General features: G+C 44.6%; 1 protein-coding gene across 1 annotated transcript in view; it reads left to right on the forward strand.

Moving 5' to 3' along the window:
* Window positions 1–23,007, forward strand: part of LOC135310490 (amyloid-beta A4 precursor protein-binding family A member 1-like) — a 75,692-nt gene that overhangs the window by 11,926 nt on the left and 40,759 nt on the right. The window contains exons 2-4 of the mRNA XM_064438223.1: window positions 14,652–14,750; window positions 19,046–19,085; window positions 22,711–22,856. Coding sequence (XP_064294293.1) covers window positions 14,652–14,750; window positions 19,046–19,085; window positions 22,711–22,856 — 285 coding nt within the window. The remainder of the gene's footprint in view (window positions 1–14,651; window positions 14,751–19,045; window positions 19,086–22,710; window positions 22,857–23,007) is intronic.

Genomic DNA, 23,007 nt, shown 5'->3' on the forward strand with positions numbered 1-23,007 from the left:
AGGCTGCAAGGAAGAACAGTCAAGGGGTTCTTCCAGGAAAGCCGCTGCTCCAGTTTCTAGTAAGCAATTCCCCAGACAGAAGAGTAGAAGCGTTGCTTTTATTTCTGAGAGAGACTCTTGATTCACATTTCACAGAATCATAGAATCACACAGAATCACAGAATTGCAGGTTGGAAGGGACCTCAGGGATCATCTAGTCCAACCTTTCTAGAAAGAGCAGAGTCTAAACAAGGCGGCCCAGCACCCTGTCCAGATGACTCTTGAAGGTGTCCAACGTGGCCGAGTCAACCACTCCCCTGGGGAGATTATTCCAATGGTTGACTGTCCTCAATGTGAAAAATTCTCCTCTGGTGTCCAATCGGAATCTCCCCAAGAGCAACTTGTGTCCATTCCCCCGTGTCCTCTCCATGTGACTCCTTGTAAAAAGGGAGTCTCCATCTTCTTTGTAGCTACCCCTTAAGTACTGGTACACGGTGATGAGGTCCCCTCTGAGCCTCCTTTTCTCAAGGCTGAACAAACCCAGTTCTCCCAGCCTATCCTCATATGGCAGGCTTCCCAGTCCTCTGATCATCTTGGTGGCCCTTCTCTGGACCCCTTCAAGACTGTCCACATCCTTTTTGTATAGAGGGGACCAGAACTGTACACAGTACTCCAGGTGTGGCCTGAGAAGCGCTGAGTAAAGTGGGATAATGACTTCTTTCTCTCTGCTGGCGATGCCTTTTTTGATGCAACCCAGCATCCTGTTGGCCTTCTTGGCCGCAGCAGCACACTGTTCGCTCATGTTGAGCTTTCTGTCCACCAGGACCCCCAGGTCCCTTTCCACGGAGCTGCTCTACAGCCAGGTGGATCCCGGTCTGTGCTGCACTCCTGGATTATGTTTTCCCAGGTGCATGACCTTACACTTTTCCTTGTTGAACTTCATAAGGTTCTTGCTGGCCCACTCCTCCAGCCTATCCAGATCTCCCTGCAGAGCAGCTCTCCCTTCTGGAGTGTCTATTTCCCCACTCAACTTGGTGTCATCAGCAAACTTCATCAGGCTACACTTGATGCCGTTGTCCAGATCACTTATAAAGATGTTGAATAACATTGGGCCCAATATCAATCCCTGGGGGACTCCACTAGTGACAGGTTGCCATTTGAGAAAGAGCTATTTGCTACCACCCTTTGGGTGCGGCCTGTCAGCCAGTTCCCCACCCACTGCACAGACCACTTGTCTAGGCCATAACGCATTAATTTCTGCAGGAGGAGGCTGTGGGGGACTATATCAAAGGCCTTGGAGAAGTCCAGGTAAACAATGTCCACCGCCTGCCCCATGTCAACCAGGCAAGTCACTTTGTCGTAGAAGGCCACCAGGTTTGTCAAACATGATCTGCCTTTAGTGAATCCATATTGGCTTTTCCCAATCACGTGCTTCATTTGACTTGTGATGGCCCCCAGGGGAATTTGTTCCATAACTTCCCCAGGGATTGAAGTAAGGCTGCTAGGCCTATAGTTACCCGGATCCTCCCTCGAGCCCTTCTTGTACATAGGGGTAACATTTGCCTTCCTCCAGTCCTCTGGGACATCCCCCGTTCTCCATGACTTCTCAAAGATTATGGAGAGCGGCCTTGCGATGATGTCAGCCAGCTCTCTCAACACCCTTGGGTGGATGGCATCAGGGCCCATTGATTTGTGGGGGTCAAGCTCCTGTAGTAATTCATATACCTACTCTTCCTTCACTGATGGTGGGTCGGTGTTTGGTTCAATTGGCAATTTTGTTCCCAAAGCCCGGGACCTGACAGCGCTGGTAAAGACAGAGGTGAAGAAGGTGTTGAGGACCTCTGCCTTTTCAGCATCATTGGTGATTGACTGTCCTTTTCTGTTTAACAGTGGGCCTATGTTTTCCTTCTTTTTCTGCTTCTGGTTGACATACCTGAAGAACCCTTTCTTGTTATTTTTGACATTTACAGCCAGTTTCAATTCGAGCTTGTGTTTTGCTTTTCTAAGTGCATCTCTGCAAGCTCTGGCAATGCCCTTGTAGTTCTTGACGGATAATCCTCCACTTCTCCATTTCTGGTGTGCTTCCCTTTTGGATTTGAGTAGACCCAGGAGGTCATGGCTGAGCCAAGGGGGCCTCTCACTCTGCTTACTACCCTCTCCTTTGTAGGGAATTTACAGAAAGTGAGTTGCGAATGCCACGATTGGGACTGGAGGTGTGTAGCTGTACGCTTCTACGGGAGAACTTATCTTGGGCCACATACCTCCGGGACACAGGGCTCTACCCACCCTGGGGACAGTGATGCACAGACATCAATATGATGGATGCAAAATGTCCGTCTATTTAGCTGCGTCACACGCTTATATAGCTCTTGCGGTTCCTGTTCCTGCCACTCCTATGGGGAGGAGTCTATCTTTCCGTCACATCCCGTAATCTTCCGGTCGCCGATCCCTGTCTATTCCCCTACACCCCGGCTACCTTGACTTTTGTGGAGAACGCATCCTTGGGAACCTTCTGATATACCCATCGCAGTGGCTTTTCTTCCCCTGTCCGTATTTGATATAGCAATCCTAATCCTCCACCAGCGGTCAGAATCCAACGTGCAATTAATTCCTCCTGGAGGTCCCACCGCCATACTCCTTCCTTTTGCATTCGACGGTCTATCGTCTGCAATTGCTGGACTGCCTCAGCGTCTAAACTCCTGGGCTCCCACGGGTCGGTCCCTTTCAGCAACGCATAGAAAGGTTGCATCTCCTCACCGGTGACGCGCACGAAAGTCCGCAACCACTGCAGTGCTCCTACCAGCTTCTGTACATCGTGTAAATTTTTAACCTTAGGTGTAAGTTTAATAGGCTGAGCTTGTATGGAATCCCCTTGTATTCTAGCACCCAGAAATCCACACACTGGTCCTCGCTGTACCTTTGCCTCAGCTACCTTGAGGCCCTGTCCCGCAAGGCCCCTTTGGGTGTCTGAAAAGACTTGTTCACATAACGCCTGGGTGGGCGCAGCTATGAGGACGTCATCCATGTAGTGGATCATGTAGATTCTCTCCTGATACTGTCGCCTTACTTGCTGCAATGCAGAAGCCACATACCTCTGGCAGATCGCTGGAGAATTTTTCATCCCCTGCGAAAGTACTGTCCACTGCCATCTACTACCTGGTTCTGCGTGGTTCACCGCGGGCAGAGTAAAGGCAAATCTCTTTCTATCATCTGGATGTAGTGGAATACTGAAGAAGCAGTCTTTGAGATCTAAAACAATGACTCGCCATCCTTTCGGGACAGCACTCAGATCTGGTAGGCCAGGTTGGAGAGGCCCCATGTCCTCCATTTACTGATTTACTGCTCTAAGGTCATGCAGCATCCTCCATTGGTTTTTATCTTTCTTTTTTATAGCAAATATAGGGGTGTTCCACGGGCTCATCGAGGGCTCTAGGTGCCCTGCTTTGTGCTCTCGTTTTGCTATAGCTCTTACAGCCTCTGTTTTCTCTGTTGTCAGGGGCCACTGCTCCACCCAGACGGGCTGTTCGGTTTTCCACACTAACTTGTGCTGATGAAGCCCCTCTGAGGCAGTGGCCCTTATGCTAAATTTTTCAACCCGATCCCCATCTGGGCAAGGTCGTCTCGCCTTAACAAGGGGCTTGCTACCCCATCTGCTACTAGTATGGTCACTACGGCCGTGAGGAGCTTCCCTGCGTCCTCGTCCATGACTTCGAGTTTCACAGGGCAAGTACTAGTTCTCGTCTGTTGTTCTCCTCCTACCCCTATTATACGTTTTCTCACGGCAAGGGGCCAAGTTGGTGGCCACCGTTCGAGTGGCATCACTGTGACATCTGCCCCGGTATCCACTAACATTCCCAGGCATATGCGTGCCGGGCAACTCGGCTCTTGTGGGGTAATCATCACCGCCGCCATGGGTCTCTCATCACAGCCTATGACCAAGGCCACGCAGGGGCTGTAACCTGCAAATCTTGCTGGTTCTGCTCCCCTGCATGATGGTTCACTCCCCCTTGGCCCGCTACGGTGGGCCAAGCTCCTGGCGCTGGCACCATGATGGGGGTCATTTGACTCACAGGAGGCGCGAATCCCCCTCGCTTCACCCTCCTTTGGCCGTTTCCCGGCTTCGTGGTTGGACAATCTCTTGCCAGGTGTCCTGGCTTCCCACACACCCAGCACCTCCCTACTGGGCGCGCTCCTCCTCCATTACGTCCTCCCCTTTCCGCTAGCGGGCACCCAGCTTTAAAGTGCCCTTGCTGTCCACACAAGTAACATCTCGGCCCCACCCCGGCCGCTTGCACCATTACCCTTTCTTCGCTTCCACAGTCAGGGTTCTGGCAGATGTGCGCTCCCGCACCGCCATGCTGGTTCAATGCTTCCTGGCGCAAGACATGCCTGATGGTTTCACCCAATGGCGCCCCTACCGCCAGGGTGCGGAGGATATCTTGTGTTTGCGGATTTGCTTGATTTCGGAGGCAATCCATAAGGACTGCCTCCTTGGCTGCTGGTGGCAATTCTGATTCTATAATAGCCTTCTGCAACCTGTCACAAAATGTTGTAAATGGCTCTGCTAGTCCTTGCTGTATCTTTTGCCAAGGTTCTGCTTTTTTCTCATACCTGCCCACTTCACTATATGCTTTGCGGGAACTCTCCGTTACCGCTTGCAGCTCCCTGCCCCTTAATTCTGCTGCTTGCAACTGCGGGGTTTCCAGTCCTTGACTTCTGCCAGTGAGCCGGTCAAGGGTGGTCCCTCTCAGCGGGTGGCCCGGAACTGCCGCCACTTGCTGTACGAGGGCATGGCAGGCACTGTGCATTGCCTCCTTCCAAAGTATGTACATTGTGGGAGCCAATATTGCTTTCGCCAACTGCTTAGCATCAGAGGGGGTCAATGGCACTGCATGCGCAGCGTCCAGCAGCAATCCTACTCCTTCGTCTTTCAGCCCCTTTTCTCTAATTTCTCGCCATAAAGTTCGCACTAGCTTGGCATCTATCGGCGTCCACTCCACCCCTCCTCCTGGAGCTAGTCGGACAGGGAAGATCCCGGGCATCTCTATCCTTACTCCATCGAGGCTACAATCTCTAGCTATCAGCCGCCAGTTAGGTAACTCAACTGACTGTCGCTGGGGCGCCCCCTTCATTAAGAGTCCTGTCTGCCCCCGAGTTACTTCCCCTAGTGCGCGCATAGCCTGCTGCAGCTGCCGCAGCACGTCCTCCACGGACCCCTCCGGAGCTGCAGCGCTCCGGACCTCCCCTTTTGGCGGTCCCTCTCCTCCCTCCTTCTGATTGGTCCTCCGAGTCTCTGCCGCCTTATGCCTCTTTTTTGCGCGCCGCAGGCAAGCTGCTCCCTCTTCCCACATGTGGGCATCGGTTTCTCCCCCAACTTCTGATTCGCTGCTACTCGAGGTTGTTCTATACCCACCCTGTCCTCCCCTCCAGGCACCCCAATCCCCCTCCTCGTCCGACTCCCATCTCAAGGGTTGCCCCGGGAGCCAGTCTCGAGGGTCGGGCAGAGGGCGGTGCCGCTGCCGGCGCTGCTTCCGGCGCTGATCATCTTTCTCCTTCCGCTCCGTCACTCCCGCTGCGTCCGCTGCCACGTCACCCTCCCCGCACCTGTTCCAAGTCGTCCCAGGGCTATGCGGGGTGGGGGGGCGCATTCCAAGGGTCCTGCTGGCTCAACAGGGAACACCGCCGCTTCCCGATCCACCTCTTTGGGAGCCTCAGACTGAGTAGTTGGCCAGGCTACTCCGTCCGAACTCTCCCCTTCTTTCCCATCCCCCGCGATGCTTGCCCCTGTCTGCGTCCCCACTGCCCCTCCTGGGTCTCTTTCCGGGCTACTGTCGCCTGTAGCACCGTGCAGGCACCGCCGCGCCTGCCGCCACGTCTCCTGATCATCCCGAGCTTTCAATAGTAATCGGTGTATCATTCCCCAGAGCTGTATGTACTGGCGTTTTCCCATCATAGCCCTTTCGGCTAACTCCTCTTTAATTCTCACCCACTTATCCTTATTAAATATGTCTGCGGGACTTCGTATGAGCTATCTTTTTCCCCCGGCAAACTTGCCATGCCGCCCCGCCGATCACGTCGGGGTCACCACTTGTAGCTGTACGCTTCTACGGGAGAACTTATCTTGGGCCGCATATCTCCGGGACACAGGGCTCTACCCACCCTGGGGACAGTGATGCACAGACATCAATATGATGGATACAAAATGTCCGTTTATTTAGCTGCGTCACACGCTTATATAGCTCTTGAGCTTCCTGTTCCTGCCACTCCTATGGGGAGGAGTCTATCTTTCCGTCACATCCCGTGATCTTCCGGTCGCCGATCCCTGTCTGTTCCCCTAGAGAGGTGCCCTGCTTCCAGCCAGGCAGAGGAAAGGGAAAACCGGGCTTACTGCACTGAGTGTATTAGATGGCCTGGCACGTCCAACCCACAGGAGTATAAAGCTTTAGTGGACACTGGTGCACAGTGCACCGTAATGCCATCAAGCTATATAGGGGCAGAACCCATTAGTATTACTGGAGTGACAGGGGGATCCCAAGAGCTAACTGTATTGGAGTTCGAAGTGAACCTCACTGGGAATGAGTGGCAAAAGCACCCCATTGTGACTGGCCCAGAGGCTCCGTGCATCCTTGGCATAGACTACCTCAGGAGAGGGTATTTCAAGGACCCAATAGGGTACAGGTGGGCTTTTGGTGTAGCTGCCTCGGAGATGGAGAGAATTAAACAGCTGTCTACCTTTCCCGGTCTCTCAAAGGACCCTTTTGTGGGGTTGCTGAGGGTCAAAGAACAACAGGTGCCGATCGCCACCTCAACAGTCCACCGGTGGCAATATCGCACCAGCTGAGACTCCCTGATTCCCATCCATGAGCTCATTCATCGAGTGGAGAGCCAAGGAGTGATCAGTAAGACCAACTCACCCTTTAAAAGTCCCATATGGCCAGTGCAGAGTTCTAATGGAGAGTGGAGGCTAACAGTAGACTATTGTGGCCTGAATGAAGTCACTCTGCCACTGAGCGCTGCTGTGCCGGACATGCTAGAACTTCAGTACTAACTGGAGTCAAAGGCAGCCAAGTGGTATGCCACAAATGATATTGCTAATGCATTTTTCTCCATTACTCTGGCAGTAGAGTGCAGGCCACAGTTTGCTTTCACATGGAGGGGTGTCCAGTACACCTGGAATCGACTGCCCCAGGGGTGGAAACACAGTCCTACCATTTGTCATGGACTGATTCAGACTGCACTGGAACAAGGTGGAGCTCCGGAACACCTTCAGTACTTTGATGACATCATCGTGTGGGGCAACACAGCAGCAGAAGTTTTTGAGAAAGGAGAGAAAATAGTCCAAAGCCTTCTGAAGGCTCGTTTTACCATAAAACAAAATAAGATCAAGGCACCCGGACAGGAGATCCAGTTCTTAGGAATCAAATGGCAAGATGGTTGTCGTCAGATTCCAATGGATGTGATCAACAAAAGAGCAGCCATGTCTCCACCAACAAGCAAAAAAGGAAACACAAGCTTTTTTACATGTTATGTACTTTTGGAGAATGCATATTCCAAATTACAGTCTGATCGTAAGCCCTCTCAATCAAGTGACCCGGAAAAAGAACGATTTCAAATGGAGCCCTGAGCAATGACAAGCCTTTGAATAGATTAGACAGCAGATAGTCCATGCAGTAGGCCTTGGGCCAGTCTGGGCAGGACAAGATGTAAAAAATGTGCTCTACAGCGCAGCCGGGGAGAATGGCCCTACCTGGAGCCTCTGGCAGAAAGTGCCAGGGGAGACCCAAGGTCAACCCCTAGGGTTTTGGAGTTGGGGATACAGAGGGTCTGAAGCCTGCTATACTCCAACTGAAAGAGATATTGGCAGCATATGAAGCGGTTCGAGCCGCTTCAGAAGTGGTTGGTACTGAAGCACAGCTCTTCCTGGCACCCCGACAGCCGGTGCTGGGCTGGATGTTCAAAGGAAACATCCCCTCTATACACCATGCAACTGATGCTACGTGGAGTAAACTGGTTACACTGATCACCCAATAGGCTCGAATAGGAAGCCCCAGTTGCCCAGGAATCTTGGAAGCGATTATGGACTGGCCAGAAGGCAAAGACTTTGGAATATCACCAGTGGTGACACGTACTGAAGAAGCCCCACTGTATAACAAACTGCCAGAAGATGAAAAACGATATGCCCTGTTCACTGATGGGTCCTGTTGCCTTGTGGGAAAGCACCGGAGATGGAAGGCAGCTGTATGGAGTCCTACATGACAAGTAGCAGAAACTGCTGAAGGAGAAGGTGAAATGAGCCAGTTTGCAGAGGTAAAGGCTATCCAGCTGGCCTTAGACATCACTGAATGGGAAAAGTGGCCAGTGCTCTATCTCTATACTGACTCCTGGATGGTGGCAAATGCCCTGTGGGGCTGGCTGCAGCAGTGGAAGCAAAGCAACTGGCAGCGTAGAGGCAAACCCATCTGGGCTGCTGCATTGTGGCAAAATATTGATGCCCGGGTAGAGAATCTGGTTGTGAATGTACATCATGTGGATGCTCACGTCCCCAGGAGTTATGCCACTGAAGAGTATCGAAACAACCAGCAGGTGGATCAGGCTGCCAAGACTGAAGTGGCTGAGGTGGATCTGGACTGGCAGCATAAGGGTGAACTTTTTCTAGCTCGGTGGGCCCATGACACCTCAGGCCATCAAGGGAGAGATGCAACATACAGGTGGGCTTGTGATCGAGGGGTGGACTTGACCATGGATGTTATTGCACAGGTTATCCACGAATGTGAAATGTGCTGCAATCAGTAAGTGCGTAAAGCCTCTGTGGTATGGGGGACAACGGCTGAAATATAAATATGGGGAGGTTTGGCAGATCAACTATATCACACTCCCACAAACACACCAAGGCAAGCACCATGTGCTTGCAATGGTGGAAGCAACGACTGGCTGGCTGGAAACACATCCCGTGCCCCATGCCACCCCCTGGAACACTATCCTGGGCCTTGGAAAACAAGTCCTGGGGCGACATGGCACCCCAGAGAGAACTGAGTCAGACAACGGGACTCATTTCCCAAACAACCTCATAGACAGTTGGGTCAACGAGCATGGCATTGAGTGGGTGTATCATATCCCCTATCATGCACCAGACTATTAAATACTACACTGAGAGCAATTGGGGGTGGAACAGTCATACACTGGGATACATGTTTAGCAAAAGCCACCTGGTTAGTCAACACTAAGGGAATCTGCCAACCGAGCTGGCCCTGCCCAGTCAGAAATCCTACATATTGTGGAAGGGGATAGAGTCCCTGTAGTGCACGCAAAAAATATGCTGGGCAAAACAGTCTGGGTTCTTCCTGCCTTAGGCAAAGGCAAACCCATTTGTGGGATTGCTTTTGCTTGAGGACCTGGCTGCAATTGGTTGGTGATGAAGGAGGATGGAGAAATCCAGTGTGTTCCTCAAGGGGATTTGATTTTGGGTGAAAACAGCCAATGAACTGAATGGCATAATGCAAACTGTTATATAATGTTGTATGTCATCTCTTCTGTAGTTGCTATATGCCGTATCAATGATATCACAGTACAAATATCCCAGTTCATGGAAGATGAACTTTGTTGAAACAAATTGCATCAGTGATGGAACAAAGACTGACTTCAGCCTGCAACACCACCACACACACCCTCTCTCCTGCCCTGAAAGACTGATATGACAGATGGAGCCCAGAGTCATGGACTGGGTGAACTCAATGGACATTTTAATGGACATTTTACAGGGATGGTCCATAGACTAAGGGAATGTTGTCTGTGTACTATGTCACAGGATGGGAAGGGGAGGGGTGGTGGTTGGTGAGGTTGTATTGGGTGGTATGGGACCTGGGCATGGTGTAAATGGTATGGAATAAGGGGTGGAGAGTGTGGTGGGATAGAGTTAATTCTCTTCACTGTAGCTGGTAAAGTGCTTTAGTTGTTAAGTAGCGGCTCAGTGTCGCTAAGTAGTGCCTATAGTATTTAGGGACCTTTCCAACTTCCCATGCTCTGCCACCTAGGCTAGAGGCCAGGAGGGGCGGGGCCACATCCAAGACAACTTACCCCAACTGGTCAACGAGATGTTCATTCCATACCATGTGACACCATGACCAGCATATTAACCGGGGCAGTTGGTGTGCAAGGGAGTGGATGCGGCTTGGGGACTGGCAGTGTTGGATTGGTGTAGCAAGTGCTGTTGGTTTTGGTTGTTCTTACCCCCTTCCCCGGGTTTCGTGCCTCTCATTGTTTTCTTTTTCATTGCATTATTGTTGCTGTTGTTGTTATTGTTTTATTTTAATTATTAAACTGTACTTTTCAGCCCACGAGCTTTACCCTTCTGATTACAGAATGGTAGGGGTTGGAAGGGACCTCTGGAGATCATCCCGTCCAACCCCCCCTGCTTGAGCAGGCACACCCACAGCAGGGGGCACAGGACCATGTCCAGGTGGGTTTTGAATGTCTCCAGGGAAGGAGACTCCACAGCCTCTCTGGGTAGCCTGTTCCACTGCTCTGCCAGCCTCACAGGAAATAAGTTTTTTCCCATATTGAAGTGGAACTTCCTGTGTTCCAACTTGTGCCCATTGCCCCTTGCCCTGTCATTGGGCACCACTGAAAAGAGCCTAGTCCCATCATACTGGCACCCACCCTTTAGATATTTATAGGTATTGATGAAATCCCCCATCAGTCTTCTCATCTCCAGGCTAAACAAACCCAAGTCTCTCAGCCTTTCCTCATATGGGAGATGCTCCAGTCCCCTGATCATCCGCTGGACTTGCTCAAGGAGTTCCACATCCTTCTTAAACTGGGGGGCCCAAAACTGGACACAGTACTCCACATGTGGTCTCACTAGGGCAGAGTAGATGGGGAGGATAACCTCTCTCGATCTGCTGGCCACACTCCTAATACATCCCAGGATACCATTGGCCTTCTTGGCCACAAGGGCACATTGTTGGTTCATGATCAGCTTGTTGTCCACCAGCACTCCTGGGTCCTTCTCAACAGAGCTGCTTTCCAGTAATTCAGACCCCAGCCTGTACTGGTGCATGGGGTTGTTCCTCCCCAGGGGCAGGACCTTGCACTTGGTCTTGCTGAGTTTCATGAGGTCCCCCTCAGCCCAGCTCTCCAGCCTGTCCAGGTCTTGCTGGATGGCAGCACGGCCTTCTGGTGTATTCTCTCCCCCATCCTGCCGGTGGGAGAGCGAGCGAGCGGCTGTGTGGGGTAGAGTTGCCTGCTAAACCGCAACAAAATCCCATTGTAAAGGGCAGTGAAGTGGATCGTATTCTTAGACTGAAGCAATGCAATTAAGATGAAGAATTTTTTTATCTATTGGGCTAAAAAAGAAATATAGGTAGGTCTTCAAGGAGGAGAAAAAAAGGGTTGTGGATGCTTATTGTTATTAAGAGTCCTGGAAAAAAAGCACTCTACAAGTCAGTAGCAAAGTTTTCTATGGCAATAGTAGAAAGACTGACATTCATTTATTGTTTGTATCCTGACAAAGTTTTAGTTAGGCTTCTAAAGCAGTTCTGTTAACTCTTAAGGAATCAGTATTGGACATTTTCTTTAGACATTAGTTTACATTGTTTCCAAGTAGCTGCATAAATTGTTTGTCCTCTGTGGTTTATCAAAAATATTTCTTGCTATTGGTATAAAAGCTACTTGTGGGCTGTAGTGTTGTATATTGTACCTCTGTGCTTTCATTTTGCTGAGGAAGACAAACAGGCTATGATTCTTCAAAGACAAACTTGGACATACAAGCATTTTTGAGAATAATTCTAATTGCATGTCTTGTAGCACACTATAGATTCTATGATGTTTGCATTTGGGGGGGTGGGGGTTGGTCAGGCTGCAGTAGTTTTTTCAGAAACTTTTGTAACGAACATGCAAAGACAGTTCCTAGAAGGCTGTATAATCTTTCTGATAGGTCAATAAGAATAATATTCTGTAGACAAGACTAGCTTATGATTTTTGTGATGCTACTGGAACAACCATTAACACATTTTAAGCAGTGCTGAATTTCTATATGTCAGTAATTAGATTAGTTTATGTAAAAGCTTTTTTGTTATTATTTTGGCATATGAGTATGAGAGCTTTCAGGCTTTTCAGAGGGTTCTTCATGGATACATTTGGTGTTGAAGGATCATATGCTTTTTTTTGTTTTGCTTTTGCTTACTGCTTAAAGCTCAGTCTTCCAATATCTGTATATGATGTCATTGTTAGGTTGAGAGTTTTTCACACCTTTCATGTTTAACCATAATATACACAGTATTATGTATCTAATGGGAATAAGAACGCAATGGGAATGCTTTCCTAAGAGAATAGGAAATGCTACTTGTGCAGTTGAGTCAGCACAGAACTGTAACATTTTATGTCACATGGTAAGTTAGGATGTATATAACTCTCTCAAAGTACTTGTGAAAGTGTCAGGGAACTTATGGGTGATAAATGATTCATCATTGTCATAGTGCAAGTATATTCCCATATTCTAGGTGCCATTTCACAAAATCACCTTTTCTGTATGTCTTTTTTTTGCCCCACAGTTGTGAATAAAATAAATAAATAAATAAATAGAAGCAAAGGCTACTGTTTACCTAGGATGCATCTGTATAAAGAATTGCTTTCTAACTCTTTGGTAGCCTCTATTAGTTGAATGTGATTCTGGAATTTCTTTTTAGTAAACATACAAGATAGGCCTTTTCAAGAAATGAGGAAAAGGAGGAGGTGGATGGATTATTTTTGTTGTTGTATGTTTATGAAGAAAAAGCAGCAGAAATTAGATTTCATAGCATAATATTTGATAGAGTTTGAGATTTAAGCTGGGGTGGGAATGCAGCCAAGAATTTGCTGCTGCCATCTCAAAGCAGAAATATAGTCATATTACAGTGTTATAACACTAGCTAGCTTAGAGAGGGGATGTAATAATTGCTTATGAAGCTAGAATGATAGTATTTGGCTGTTTTACTATTAGTGACAAACTGTACTGATGTGGCAAAGCAAGGAGCAAGATTCCTATGTTGAAGGAGACTTTGCAGAATTTCAGAGCTTCTGGGCTTAAAAAACAACCAGTGCGCATAACTGAATACTAAAGCTTCATCTGAGGGCTCACCTTGTGACATCTGCACTGCCACATCTCCTAAAGATCTGGTTTTGAAATACTTTCTGGGTCAAAGCTTTACAGTCTTCTTTCTATATGCTGTATTTTTTAATCATATTTGTACTAAAGTACTTACTACTCTTGACTTTAGATACATAACTATTGCTCTTTAATGTTAGCAGCATTCTATAAGAGTGTCCTATTAGTATGATAGTATTTCTCATAGCAGCTTACCAAGGTATTTGCTGGTGGATCACACAGAGATAGAAAATTCATGATACTGGTTTTCTGTGGTTTTCACTTTATTTTTCTAATATGACTTTCCCAAGTATATGACATTTGATGGAGGTTTTATAGTTAGAACAGAGAAGAACAGTCTTTATAATAGCGAATGACTGGGGGAAATAGTCTGAAAGATGGTTTCTCCATTAAGATTTAATTAAGGTTTTGGTAGCAGGGGTTACAAGGTGGTCTCTGTGGGAAGAGGTATGGGTAGCCCTGTGCCTGACACAGCTGGTTCCAGCCAGCTTGTTCATGGACCCACAGCAGGCTGAAGCTGAGCCAGTCAGTGAAGTTGGTGGTGCCTCTGTGAAAACATTTAAAGGACAAAAATGCCAGATGATGAGCAGAGGAGTGAGGGGGGAAAAAAAGTGAGAAACAGTAGTATGAACACCAAGGTCCGAGAAGAAGGAGAGGGAGGAGGTTCTCCAGGCACCAGACCAGATATTCCCCTAGAGCCTGTGGAAGAGACCATGCCAGAGCAGATATCCACACTATGGCCTGTGAAGGACCCCACACTGGAGCAGGTAGATATTTCTTGAAGGAACTGAGACCTGTGGAAAACCCACACTATAGCAGATTTTTCCTGACAGGAACTGCAGCTTGTGGAGAGGACCTATGCTGGAGCAGGGGAAAAGTGTGAGGAGGAAGGAACAGCAGAAAGGAACTGTTATGGACTGACCTAAATCCTGTTTCCCATCCACCCTGCATTGCTTGGGGTGTGGGGAAATAGGGGAGTCAGGAATTGAGCCTGGGAAAAAGGGGTGGGGAGAAGGTGTTGTTTTAATTTGTCTTTGTTTCTCACCATCCAAATCTATTTTAATTGGCAAAAATTAAAGGATTCTTCCACAAGTCAAGTCAGTTTTGCCCATGACAGTAATTGGTAAGTGATCTTCCTGTCTTTATCTTGACCCATGAGCTTTTCCATCTTATTTTCTCCCCCCATTCTGTTGAGGAGGGGGAGTGAGAGAAAGGCTGGGTGGGCGTGTAGCAGCTGGCCGAGGTCAACCCACCACAGTTGTCTACCACTGAAGGCAGCTATTAATTTTTCAACATGCTGCATTTAATAGATTATTGACAAAGTAAAGTTTTCTGTGTTGATTTAGCTGTTCAGATAAGTCTCAACATCCTAATAGACTGTGTGATCATTGCAATGAAAAGGGCTATAACACTTCAGAAAGTGTTTGTCATGTTTTGGTGTTTTCCTCATTTCTTATTCCCACTGCCAAACCAGAGATATTTCTACATCAGTCACTCAAATGATGTAATTTTATTTTCTTACCATGTCTAGTCTCTGTCTCCTGATTCCTCTTCACCCTGGGGTGCTGAACCAAGTAGGCAACATCATCAGGATATCTGCAGTACAGCAGAGACCTCCACTAATAAAGAGGTAGTGCAAGCTTTTTAAAAGTCACTGTCTTGTCTGTATTGCTTATGCCTTTCTATTTTCTTTGTCTTTGTACATGTATAATCTCCTCTCTTGTACCAAAACAGCAACAAAAACAAAAAACTGATTTGATATTTTCCCTTTGTGTTTGTCTCCCTGACTGAATGCATAACATACTGTATCCGAGACCATTTGTGATGGCATTCCTTACTCTAGCTGCAACAACACTTGTTTAACAGGCTAGAGGGTATTGATTTATTGAGGATCAGCTGCCAATGTCACCTCTGTATTCAGGGCAAGAGGAGCTAGCTCTCTTCCTTATCTCTGCAGAATATCTTGCCATAAAGAGAATAACATTTCTCAGCCAAGTGAATAGGCCCTTCCAATGTACTAATTTAATGCTGCCTACTATCTTATTGATGGGCAAACTGACCCGTAGGAACAAGTAAGTGATTTCTCAATAGCCTGCCAATGATTCACAGGCAGAACTGAAACTAGAATCTAGGAGTCCGGACTCTGGGCTCCTTGAAAGCGAGCTATACACTTCATTTTTTTTTTTTGTCAAGGTCTTTACCTGGCAGGTTTCCACACTGCAGTAGTTCCACTAAGATGAGATGAGAAATGCTTATCTCACTGATATGAGGTGAGAATTTTTTTTCAAACTTCAGTGTTAGATTTGTTAGAGATCTGCAAGCAAGTAGACACAGTTGCTGATAGATATCATGCTGTTAGCTGATAGCTAAGCACAAGTTATCTTCTACAAATGAACAATCTAATGTACTGTAAACAGAAATATTGGTTGAAATTTAAACAAGACTTAGTCCATTCTTGTTTTTCTTCTTTATCATCTAGGGGAGAAAAAAGCTTATAGCCTGTGTATATATATTAATTTAAATACATGCTTGCATTTAGAAGGGGATGGAAGCTTTCAGAAGACTTCAGAATTTTGTCCTTAATTTATCCTGCACTAAAGCCTTCAACAGCATTGGATTGTGCCATTATGATTTAACTTACAATATTTAGTTTGCTAAAGCCTCTGGCTTTATTCAGTTTACAGATGTAGTTGCTTTGTGACAACTCTAAAGGCTGACAGTTGTTAGATATTAATCTTACTCAAAGGAGAAAATGAACAATACACTACCCATTTTAGTTTTCAATATGTGATCACATACAGTGTTAAGTGTTATTTCAGGGTAATTTCAGTCAGATGTGCTGGGGTTTTTTTCCATGCAAATAAGCAACTGTTGTGGTTAGCCCCAACTGGCAACTAAGCCCCACACAGCCGCTCGCTCACTCCCCCACCAGTGGGATGGGGAGGGAATCAAAAGGGTAAAAGTGAGGAAACTCATGGCAGTTTAATAATTAAAATAAACAATAACAACAATAATAATATAATGGGGAGAGAGAGAAGAAACCAAAACAAACAAGTGCTGCAACTACTCATGATCCATCACTGGCAGCCCACAACCACCCTACCCCATGCCAACTCCCCCGGTTAATATACTGGGCATGATGTCACATGATATGGAATATCCCATTGGCCAGTTGGGGTCAGGTGTCTTGACTGTGGCCCCTTCCCCTCCCGGCTTCTTGTGCATGTGGCAGAGCATGGGAAGCTGGAAAGGTCCCTAACTAGTATAGGTGCTACTTAGTGACACTTAGCTGCTACTTAACAACTAAGGCATCAATGTGCCATCAGCACTATACCAGCTACAGTGAAGAGAATTAACTCTATCCCAGCCAAAGCCATCACAATATGGGAGAATTTAGTAAAGACAACTTTGTATAAAAACCCATGGTAATAGGTATACTAAAGCATATGCTGCTATTAAACCTTTTGAAAATAAAAGTTTTTGATAAGCCAAGCATTACAAGATGTTGACAAACCTGAACCTCATTCTGCAATGCGTTAAATTTTGAGCAACTCATATATATATATTTATTTTTATATATATATATATAAAAAAACAAGATTCACATATGATCAGGATGAAGTCCAGTGTCTCAGATGATGTTCAGTTGCATTTACATATTCACCAATTTGTTTCCTTTTATGATAGGCAGTTTAACAGGTTCTATATGCTTGTGACAAATCAATCACTTGGGAAGCGCATGCTTATGTGACAGGTAAATGACTAATCCAGTGAGTCTTTTCCATTAATTGGTACAAGGACGCGAGGAATAATTAATATTTTTCATCCTACTACACTGTCCTCACTGTAAAATAATTGGTGGCAGAAAAACAAAAGACATATGAAAGATAAAACAGAGCCTAGAGAACCTTAAAATACTTGGCCTTTCCTCATGAAAGAGCGTTTCTGAGTTATCCAGCAAAACCATAAAAGCTCTTGTGGTAGATTTGGCAGTGTTAGGTTTGCAGTTGGACTCGATGATCTTAAAGGTCTTTTCCAACCTAAATGATTCTATGATTCTTCTCAGAGACAATATCAGCAGAGAGAAATTTATGACTAAGTAATGACTGCCTGCTGTCAAAATGCTTAAGGAAAATCAAGTGCTGAGAGGACACAAGCATTTATTTTCAAATCAGGACTGGCTTTTCTGTGGCTATTCAATCTGTTGTGATGACTTTATTTTTACTGCGCCACCTATACCCACTTCAATAATTGCATGCAATTGCTGCTACTGTGATGCTAGCAGATATTCAGTTATCTGGATTCTGACGGGCCTAGAGAACAAAACAACTGTACACTTCTAAAAAAACTCAAAGTATACATATTTTTTTTTTTTAAAAAGACTCAAGGCCTAACCAAATTTTATGTATATAATTACAGGTTTGACAGATATTCAGTAATCTGACTAGCCAATAAAACTTCATTTCAGGATAAAGCTGAGAAAACTAATATTAATGTTTTTATTACAAAGGCTCTACAAAGACAATTCTTTTCATTCATTATCCATGTCAAGAAACACTGATAAAACTAAAGTAATAACAAGGTATCAGAAAACGTTATTGAAAAAGGGGAATCAATTTTTAATTATATATCTATGAGTAATAAAAAAAAGGTCATTAATATTGAATTACTGGTTTTGTCCATCAACTGAACACTAAAATTTACATTTTAAATAAAGGTTTTGTTAAAACCTAAAAGTGTGTCCTAAAAATAATGAGGCTTTGTCATTATTATTTTTGTAAGGGAGGTACTAAACCATGCAGTGTTGCTGTGCTGGTTTTGGCTGGGATAGAGTATATTAACTGGGGGAGTTGGTGTGGGGTGGTTCAGGTTGAGGTGGTCAGTGTTGGAGGGGGGTGTCAGTGGGTGGTGAGTGGCTGTGGCACTTGTTTGTTTTGGGTTTTTATTACCCTATCACCCTTCCACCCTGGGTTTTGCCTCCCTCTCTTGTTATTTTCCAGTTGTAGTAGTTTGGTTAGTTGTAGTGGTTGTTTTATTTTAATTATTAAACTGTTCTTATCTCAACCCATGAGTTTTCTCACTTTTGCCCTTCTGATTCTCTCCCCCATCCCACTGGTGGGGGAGTGAGCGAGTGGCTGTGTGGGTCTGAGTTGCTGCCTGGGGCTAACCACAACATATTGAGTATAACAAAATGGTGAGTCTCCCTGAAGTTATAGTTTCTGATACCAGTCTCATAGACAACTGGGTTTTTTTCTATTAGTTTACCTTTCATGAAAGTGAGACTTTACTTCATTCTTTACTTGATTAAATAAACAAGGAATAAATGCCTTGCTTGCAGTTTTCATTGTCTAAATCATGCATGTTCATATGTATTTTTGTGCTTGTTACAGTATAAACATAATCAGTGTAGGACCGTTGTTAAATACATCTACTCCAGCAGATATAAGTGGCTACATAGCCTTTCAAGAACAATCCTAATAAGTTATTAAATTTGGTTCATAATTAACAGAATAGGTCAATTATTTTTGTCATGAATAATAATAGTATTAGTCCTTCTTTTTAATATCTCCAGATGTATTTATTTAGAAAATGTCTATGAGAGATTATGTATTTTCCTGTATTTCTGTTTGTTAAAGAGAGCACGGCACTAATTAGTAGTCAGGAAGCATGTTGCCAAACACCAAGAGCTAATTCAAAATAATGTAGTGTTGCCTGCTTGATGAACAAGTTAATAGAATATACCATATTTAGGGGTAATAACCCTCTAATAATTGGTCAGACATTTAATTTAAAAGTAAATATTTTCCTAATAAGCTCACCCTCTTTTGCTAATAACTATTACTGTGATTTCATTTTTATGGAGGAATTTTTAATGTGTATTGAAGCATATTTGTTCTGTTGAAATCCTATTTGTCTTGATTACAGTCCAGAAAAAGCTTGGCTTCATTCCCAAAATATGTTGAAGGTAAGATATATTTCATAACTTAAAGGTTTCATTATATGAAGAACTCATGTTTTTATTGTATAGAACTTTATTTTTATGTGCAGAACATAAAACTTGCTGAGATTGGATGAATTGATTTAGATTAAACTGTGTCCAACCTGGAACTTGAATTAAGCCCTAGTAGACTTTTTTAGAAGTTGAGCAAAATCTCTCTTATTTTGTAATATTTAATTGATGCGTCCTGCCACCTTTCTACTGGGTTGTTATCATTGTAATTTAAATTATTGATTTAAAAAAATCACCACGGAATTCATAACATATGTGAATGTGTGTAGAGAGTAATTTGTTGTCTAATAAGGAATAGAGGTTAGACAAAACAGTCAATCTCTCCACAAAACTGAGATTTAATTGGCAGACAAGTAGGAGGAAAATTGCACTGATTTTCAGGTACTTATCCTCTGATTAAATAGCCCTTATCCTTTATAGAATGGAAAAAAAAAGCTGACATCATATTTAATTTGGAATGTCTTCAAATTCCTTGATTGCTTTACAGTCTACTATCTTTAGACTGTAAATTTTGCCATTGGTCTAGTCTTTAAAAGTATATGTTGTATATTTTAGAACCTGTGACCTCTCTCTGTCATGGACCATCCTAAAGTGTGTCCCTGCCCCCCAACAAATAAAAAAATCTCTTTGCATTCTTTGAGATATTGGTCCAGTGGGCAGTTGCTTAAAACATTGAATACACTATTTTTATGCAGGTAATTGATAGTCTGAGGAAAAACTTTCACCTGCACTACACTTTTATTCAACAGATAATTTCATAATGTACAGAGAGGGGCTTGTGAAGAACAATACTGTTGTTCTGCAAGAGTGTTCACATCTCATAAAAATAAAACATGTTCGTTTTTCCTTTTGATTATGCTTCCTGTCTTATCTGTACCTCTTTCACCCTATGCTTAAGATTTTGTGTTTTGATCAAGAACTGTGCTATAAAGGTTTTGGTAGTGGAAGTGGTGATAAGGCCTTTATGCATAGGGTAACAAATATCAGCAATTACAGTACTGTATATTTTCAGGGCTTGAGCAATAATATGCCAATATGTATCACTTCTAGATGCTATGTGGTTGGTTGGAAGTGGTTGGTAAGATGCTGATACTGCCAGGCTTAGAACGGACACCAACCTAGTGATATCAGGATGCTTGCTCTGTCCCATCTTGGTGTTCCCCTGATAGCCCAGGAAAGCACCCCACAAACTACCACCCCCAATCATCCTGATCATGGAAGCAGGTTTAACATGTGTCATATGGTCAGAACAACAGGTTTTGTTCATTGTCCTGATTTAGACTGCAGTTGACTGATCAAGCACATGGTTGCCCAATGGGGGCCCACAAACACTTTATTAACATTTTTCCCTGCTGCTTGGCCCTCCTTTTTGTCACCCTTGTATCTCCCTTTCTAATATTCATGCCTGGACTTGGGGCCCCTCACCAACACCTTGAGCCTTTACAGATGCAGGTCTCCTATTTGCAAGCTAGCCCAGGTTGATGTTTGCTAGCAAATTACACACACACGCTTAAAGTATTAAAGTTCATTAGGGAAATATAAACACACCCTGATTGCTCCAGTTGCTGGCACCTGTGACTTGTGGCCCCTTCTCCAGTTGCTGGCACTTAACCCTTGCAGCACTCACATAGGCTAGAGGGTGAGAGCACACAGAAAAATGAATTAAGAAAAAGGATTTAATAAGAAGGCAGGACAGACTGCAGTGATCAAGAACAAGGCTCAGTCAAACAAGTGTACTGACTGGCAGCCTGCTTACATGTGACCAGCCTCTTCTGTCCCCCCTTCTCTCCATTTTCCCATGCTTGTACTTCTCCCCCCTCATCTACCCTGATCCCTTCCATTCTCCACCCTGGTCTCCTCCCAAATAAACAACCCATCTCTAATTACTTTTTCCCCACTGGTCTGTTATTGCTACATCCATACCCAAATTTGGTATTTCTGATACCAGTCCCTAGACACTCTCAGCCTTGTATGCTATAGTCACTCAGGCACTTCTGGCCTTGCAAGGTTCCACTCCCCCAAAGGCCCCCAATGCTCCCTGTCAGGTGTCTGTGAAGTCTCATGTAACTCCCCCTTAACCACCAGTGCAATCCAGCCATCCCTCGTGGTGCTGCCTGTAACTTTTGGCAGTTCACTCTGTTACCTGTCATGTCCAGCAATTTCTTGTGTCACAGCCAGTAGTTTTCCACATCCTGTTCAATTAGCTGAGGCTTGGGACACAGCCTAATCAGTGGCCCAACAATATAAATTCCATTCCTTTGGGTTTCATTCCTGAAAATTACTATCGACCATAATTATTTTCATTTTTTGGGTGTCCATTTATGTAGTACTGAACAGAATGAGCACACTCAAGGTACCTCAAAATCAGTAGTCATAAACTTTCATCTATAAAGAAGCCATAAATTGGGAAAGCTTCATGATAAAGTTTGTGTATGTACTCATATCTGTGTATATATTATGAATTTGATTAAAATTTAGTTCTAGCTACTAATTTTTTTATTAACTTAATGGCATATTCTTTTGGAGGTAAATTTCTCAGTCCTTATTAATGTCATCTTTGGTGAATTAGAATAAAATTGACATTTTTGTGTTATGTTCAACTTCAGGCTTTAGCACCTCTTAAATCTCAGGCTAACTCCTGAGTTGACTAAAAACTCTGTTCTGAAAGGATCAGGTTTTGTTTCTAGCAAAATAGAGAGCAAAACCAGTTTATAATTCTTGGTAAAATATAGACAATTCTACCAATTCTCAAATTATGATTGTCTGTACATTTTCACTGGCCTTGAACATAGATTTTTTTTCTTACTTGTAGCAAAATAAGAAGCTTCTTGCATAAACCTTCCTTTTTCTCAGATCATGAGAATTTTAACATATATATAGAAAAGCCCTAATTTCTGCACATATAATCCCCAAACACCTGAAAACCTGTATATTATATGTTTCTCTGTACTGACTTGTGAGGTGATCAATACCTCATTGACTTTTAACTTTACACAGAAGTTGATGAGAGCTGAAGTCATTATGTATCTTGCAGGACTAAGACAGTAGCTTTTTCCAAATGCAAGAGCCCTTGCACTGTATATTTACCATCAAAATCTTTTTCTCTAACACCTCCCCCTCCTCCCCGCCCCAACACAATACCCTTGTTGGGAACGAGTGTGATTTTGTTAATACTGATCTCTTCTACTGGGTGTGGTGGTGTGTGTATCATAACCGTAAAGCACTCTTGAGGAGATTCCACTACCTGTTCAAAGTGCTGAGAGAACAATTTAAGTATTCTTGTTTCTATGTAAGAACAAAACTAAAGAGGTTATTTTGCTCTAGAGTGAACCCTGCCTTATAGGAGAATGATCTATTGTGAGAAATTGAATTAGCAATTAGTTTCTGCTGGAGGGATGTTGAGAAGACATGCTTGGTGTTTTGTATGACTTGATTAAAAGTATTGGTTGTCATGCCATCATGCTAAAGTGAAGTAGTTCAGAGGAGCGTTTGCAGCTCTTAGGTACAGACTCAAGAAGTCAGAATATTATTTCTTTAACCATGGTTTTATGTGATTCCCCCCCCCCCCCCGTATTTGTAGTTCCTGGACCTTGTGACCCTGAAGACTTGATTGATGGAATAATTTTTGCTGCCAATTACCTCGGCTCCACTCAACTCCTTTCTGACAAAACTCCCTCCAAGAATGTGAGAATGATGCAGGCACAAGAGGCTGTCAGCAGAATCAAGGTGAGGGATGACTCTTGCTGTTTCTCAAGTTAGTGTTTTAAAGCTGCAGATGTGAACTTCTTGTACGCTTAAGTCTTCTCATGTTGGGTTATCTGTGGTTTCATAAACATTAAGTGACTAATCTTTTTTTTTTTTTGCAAGATAAACCACT

Source organism: Phalacrocorax carbo, chromosome Z (assembly GCF_963921805.1).
Source record: "Phalacrocorax carbo chromosome Z, bPhaCar2.1, whole genome shotgun sequence".
NCBI lineage: Eukaryota > Metazoa > Chordata > Aves > Suliformes > Phalacrocoracidae > Phalacrocorax > Phalacrocorax carbo.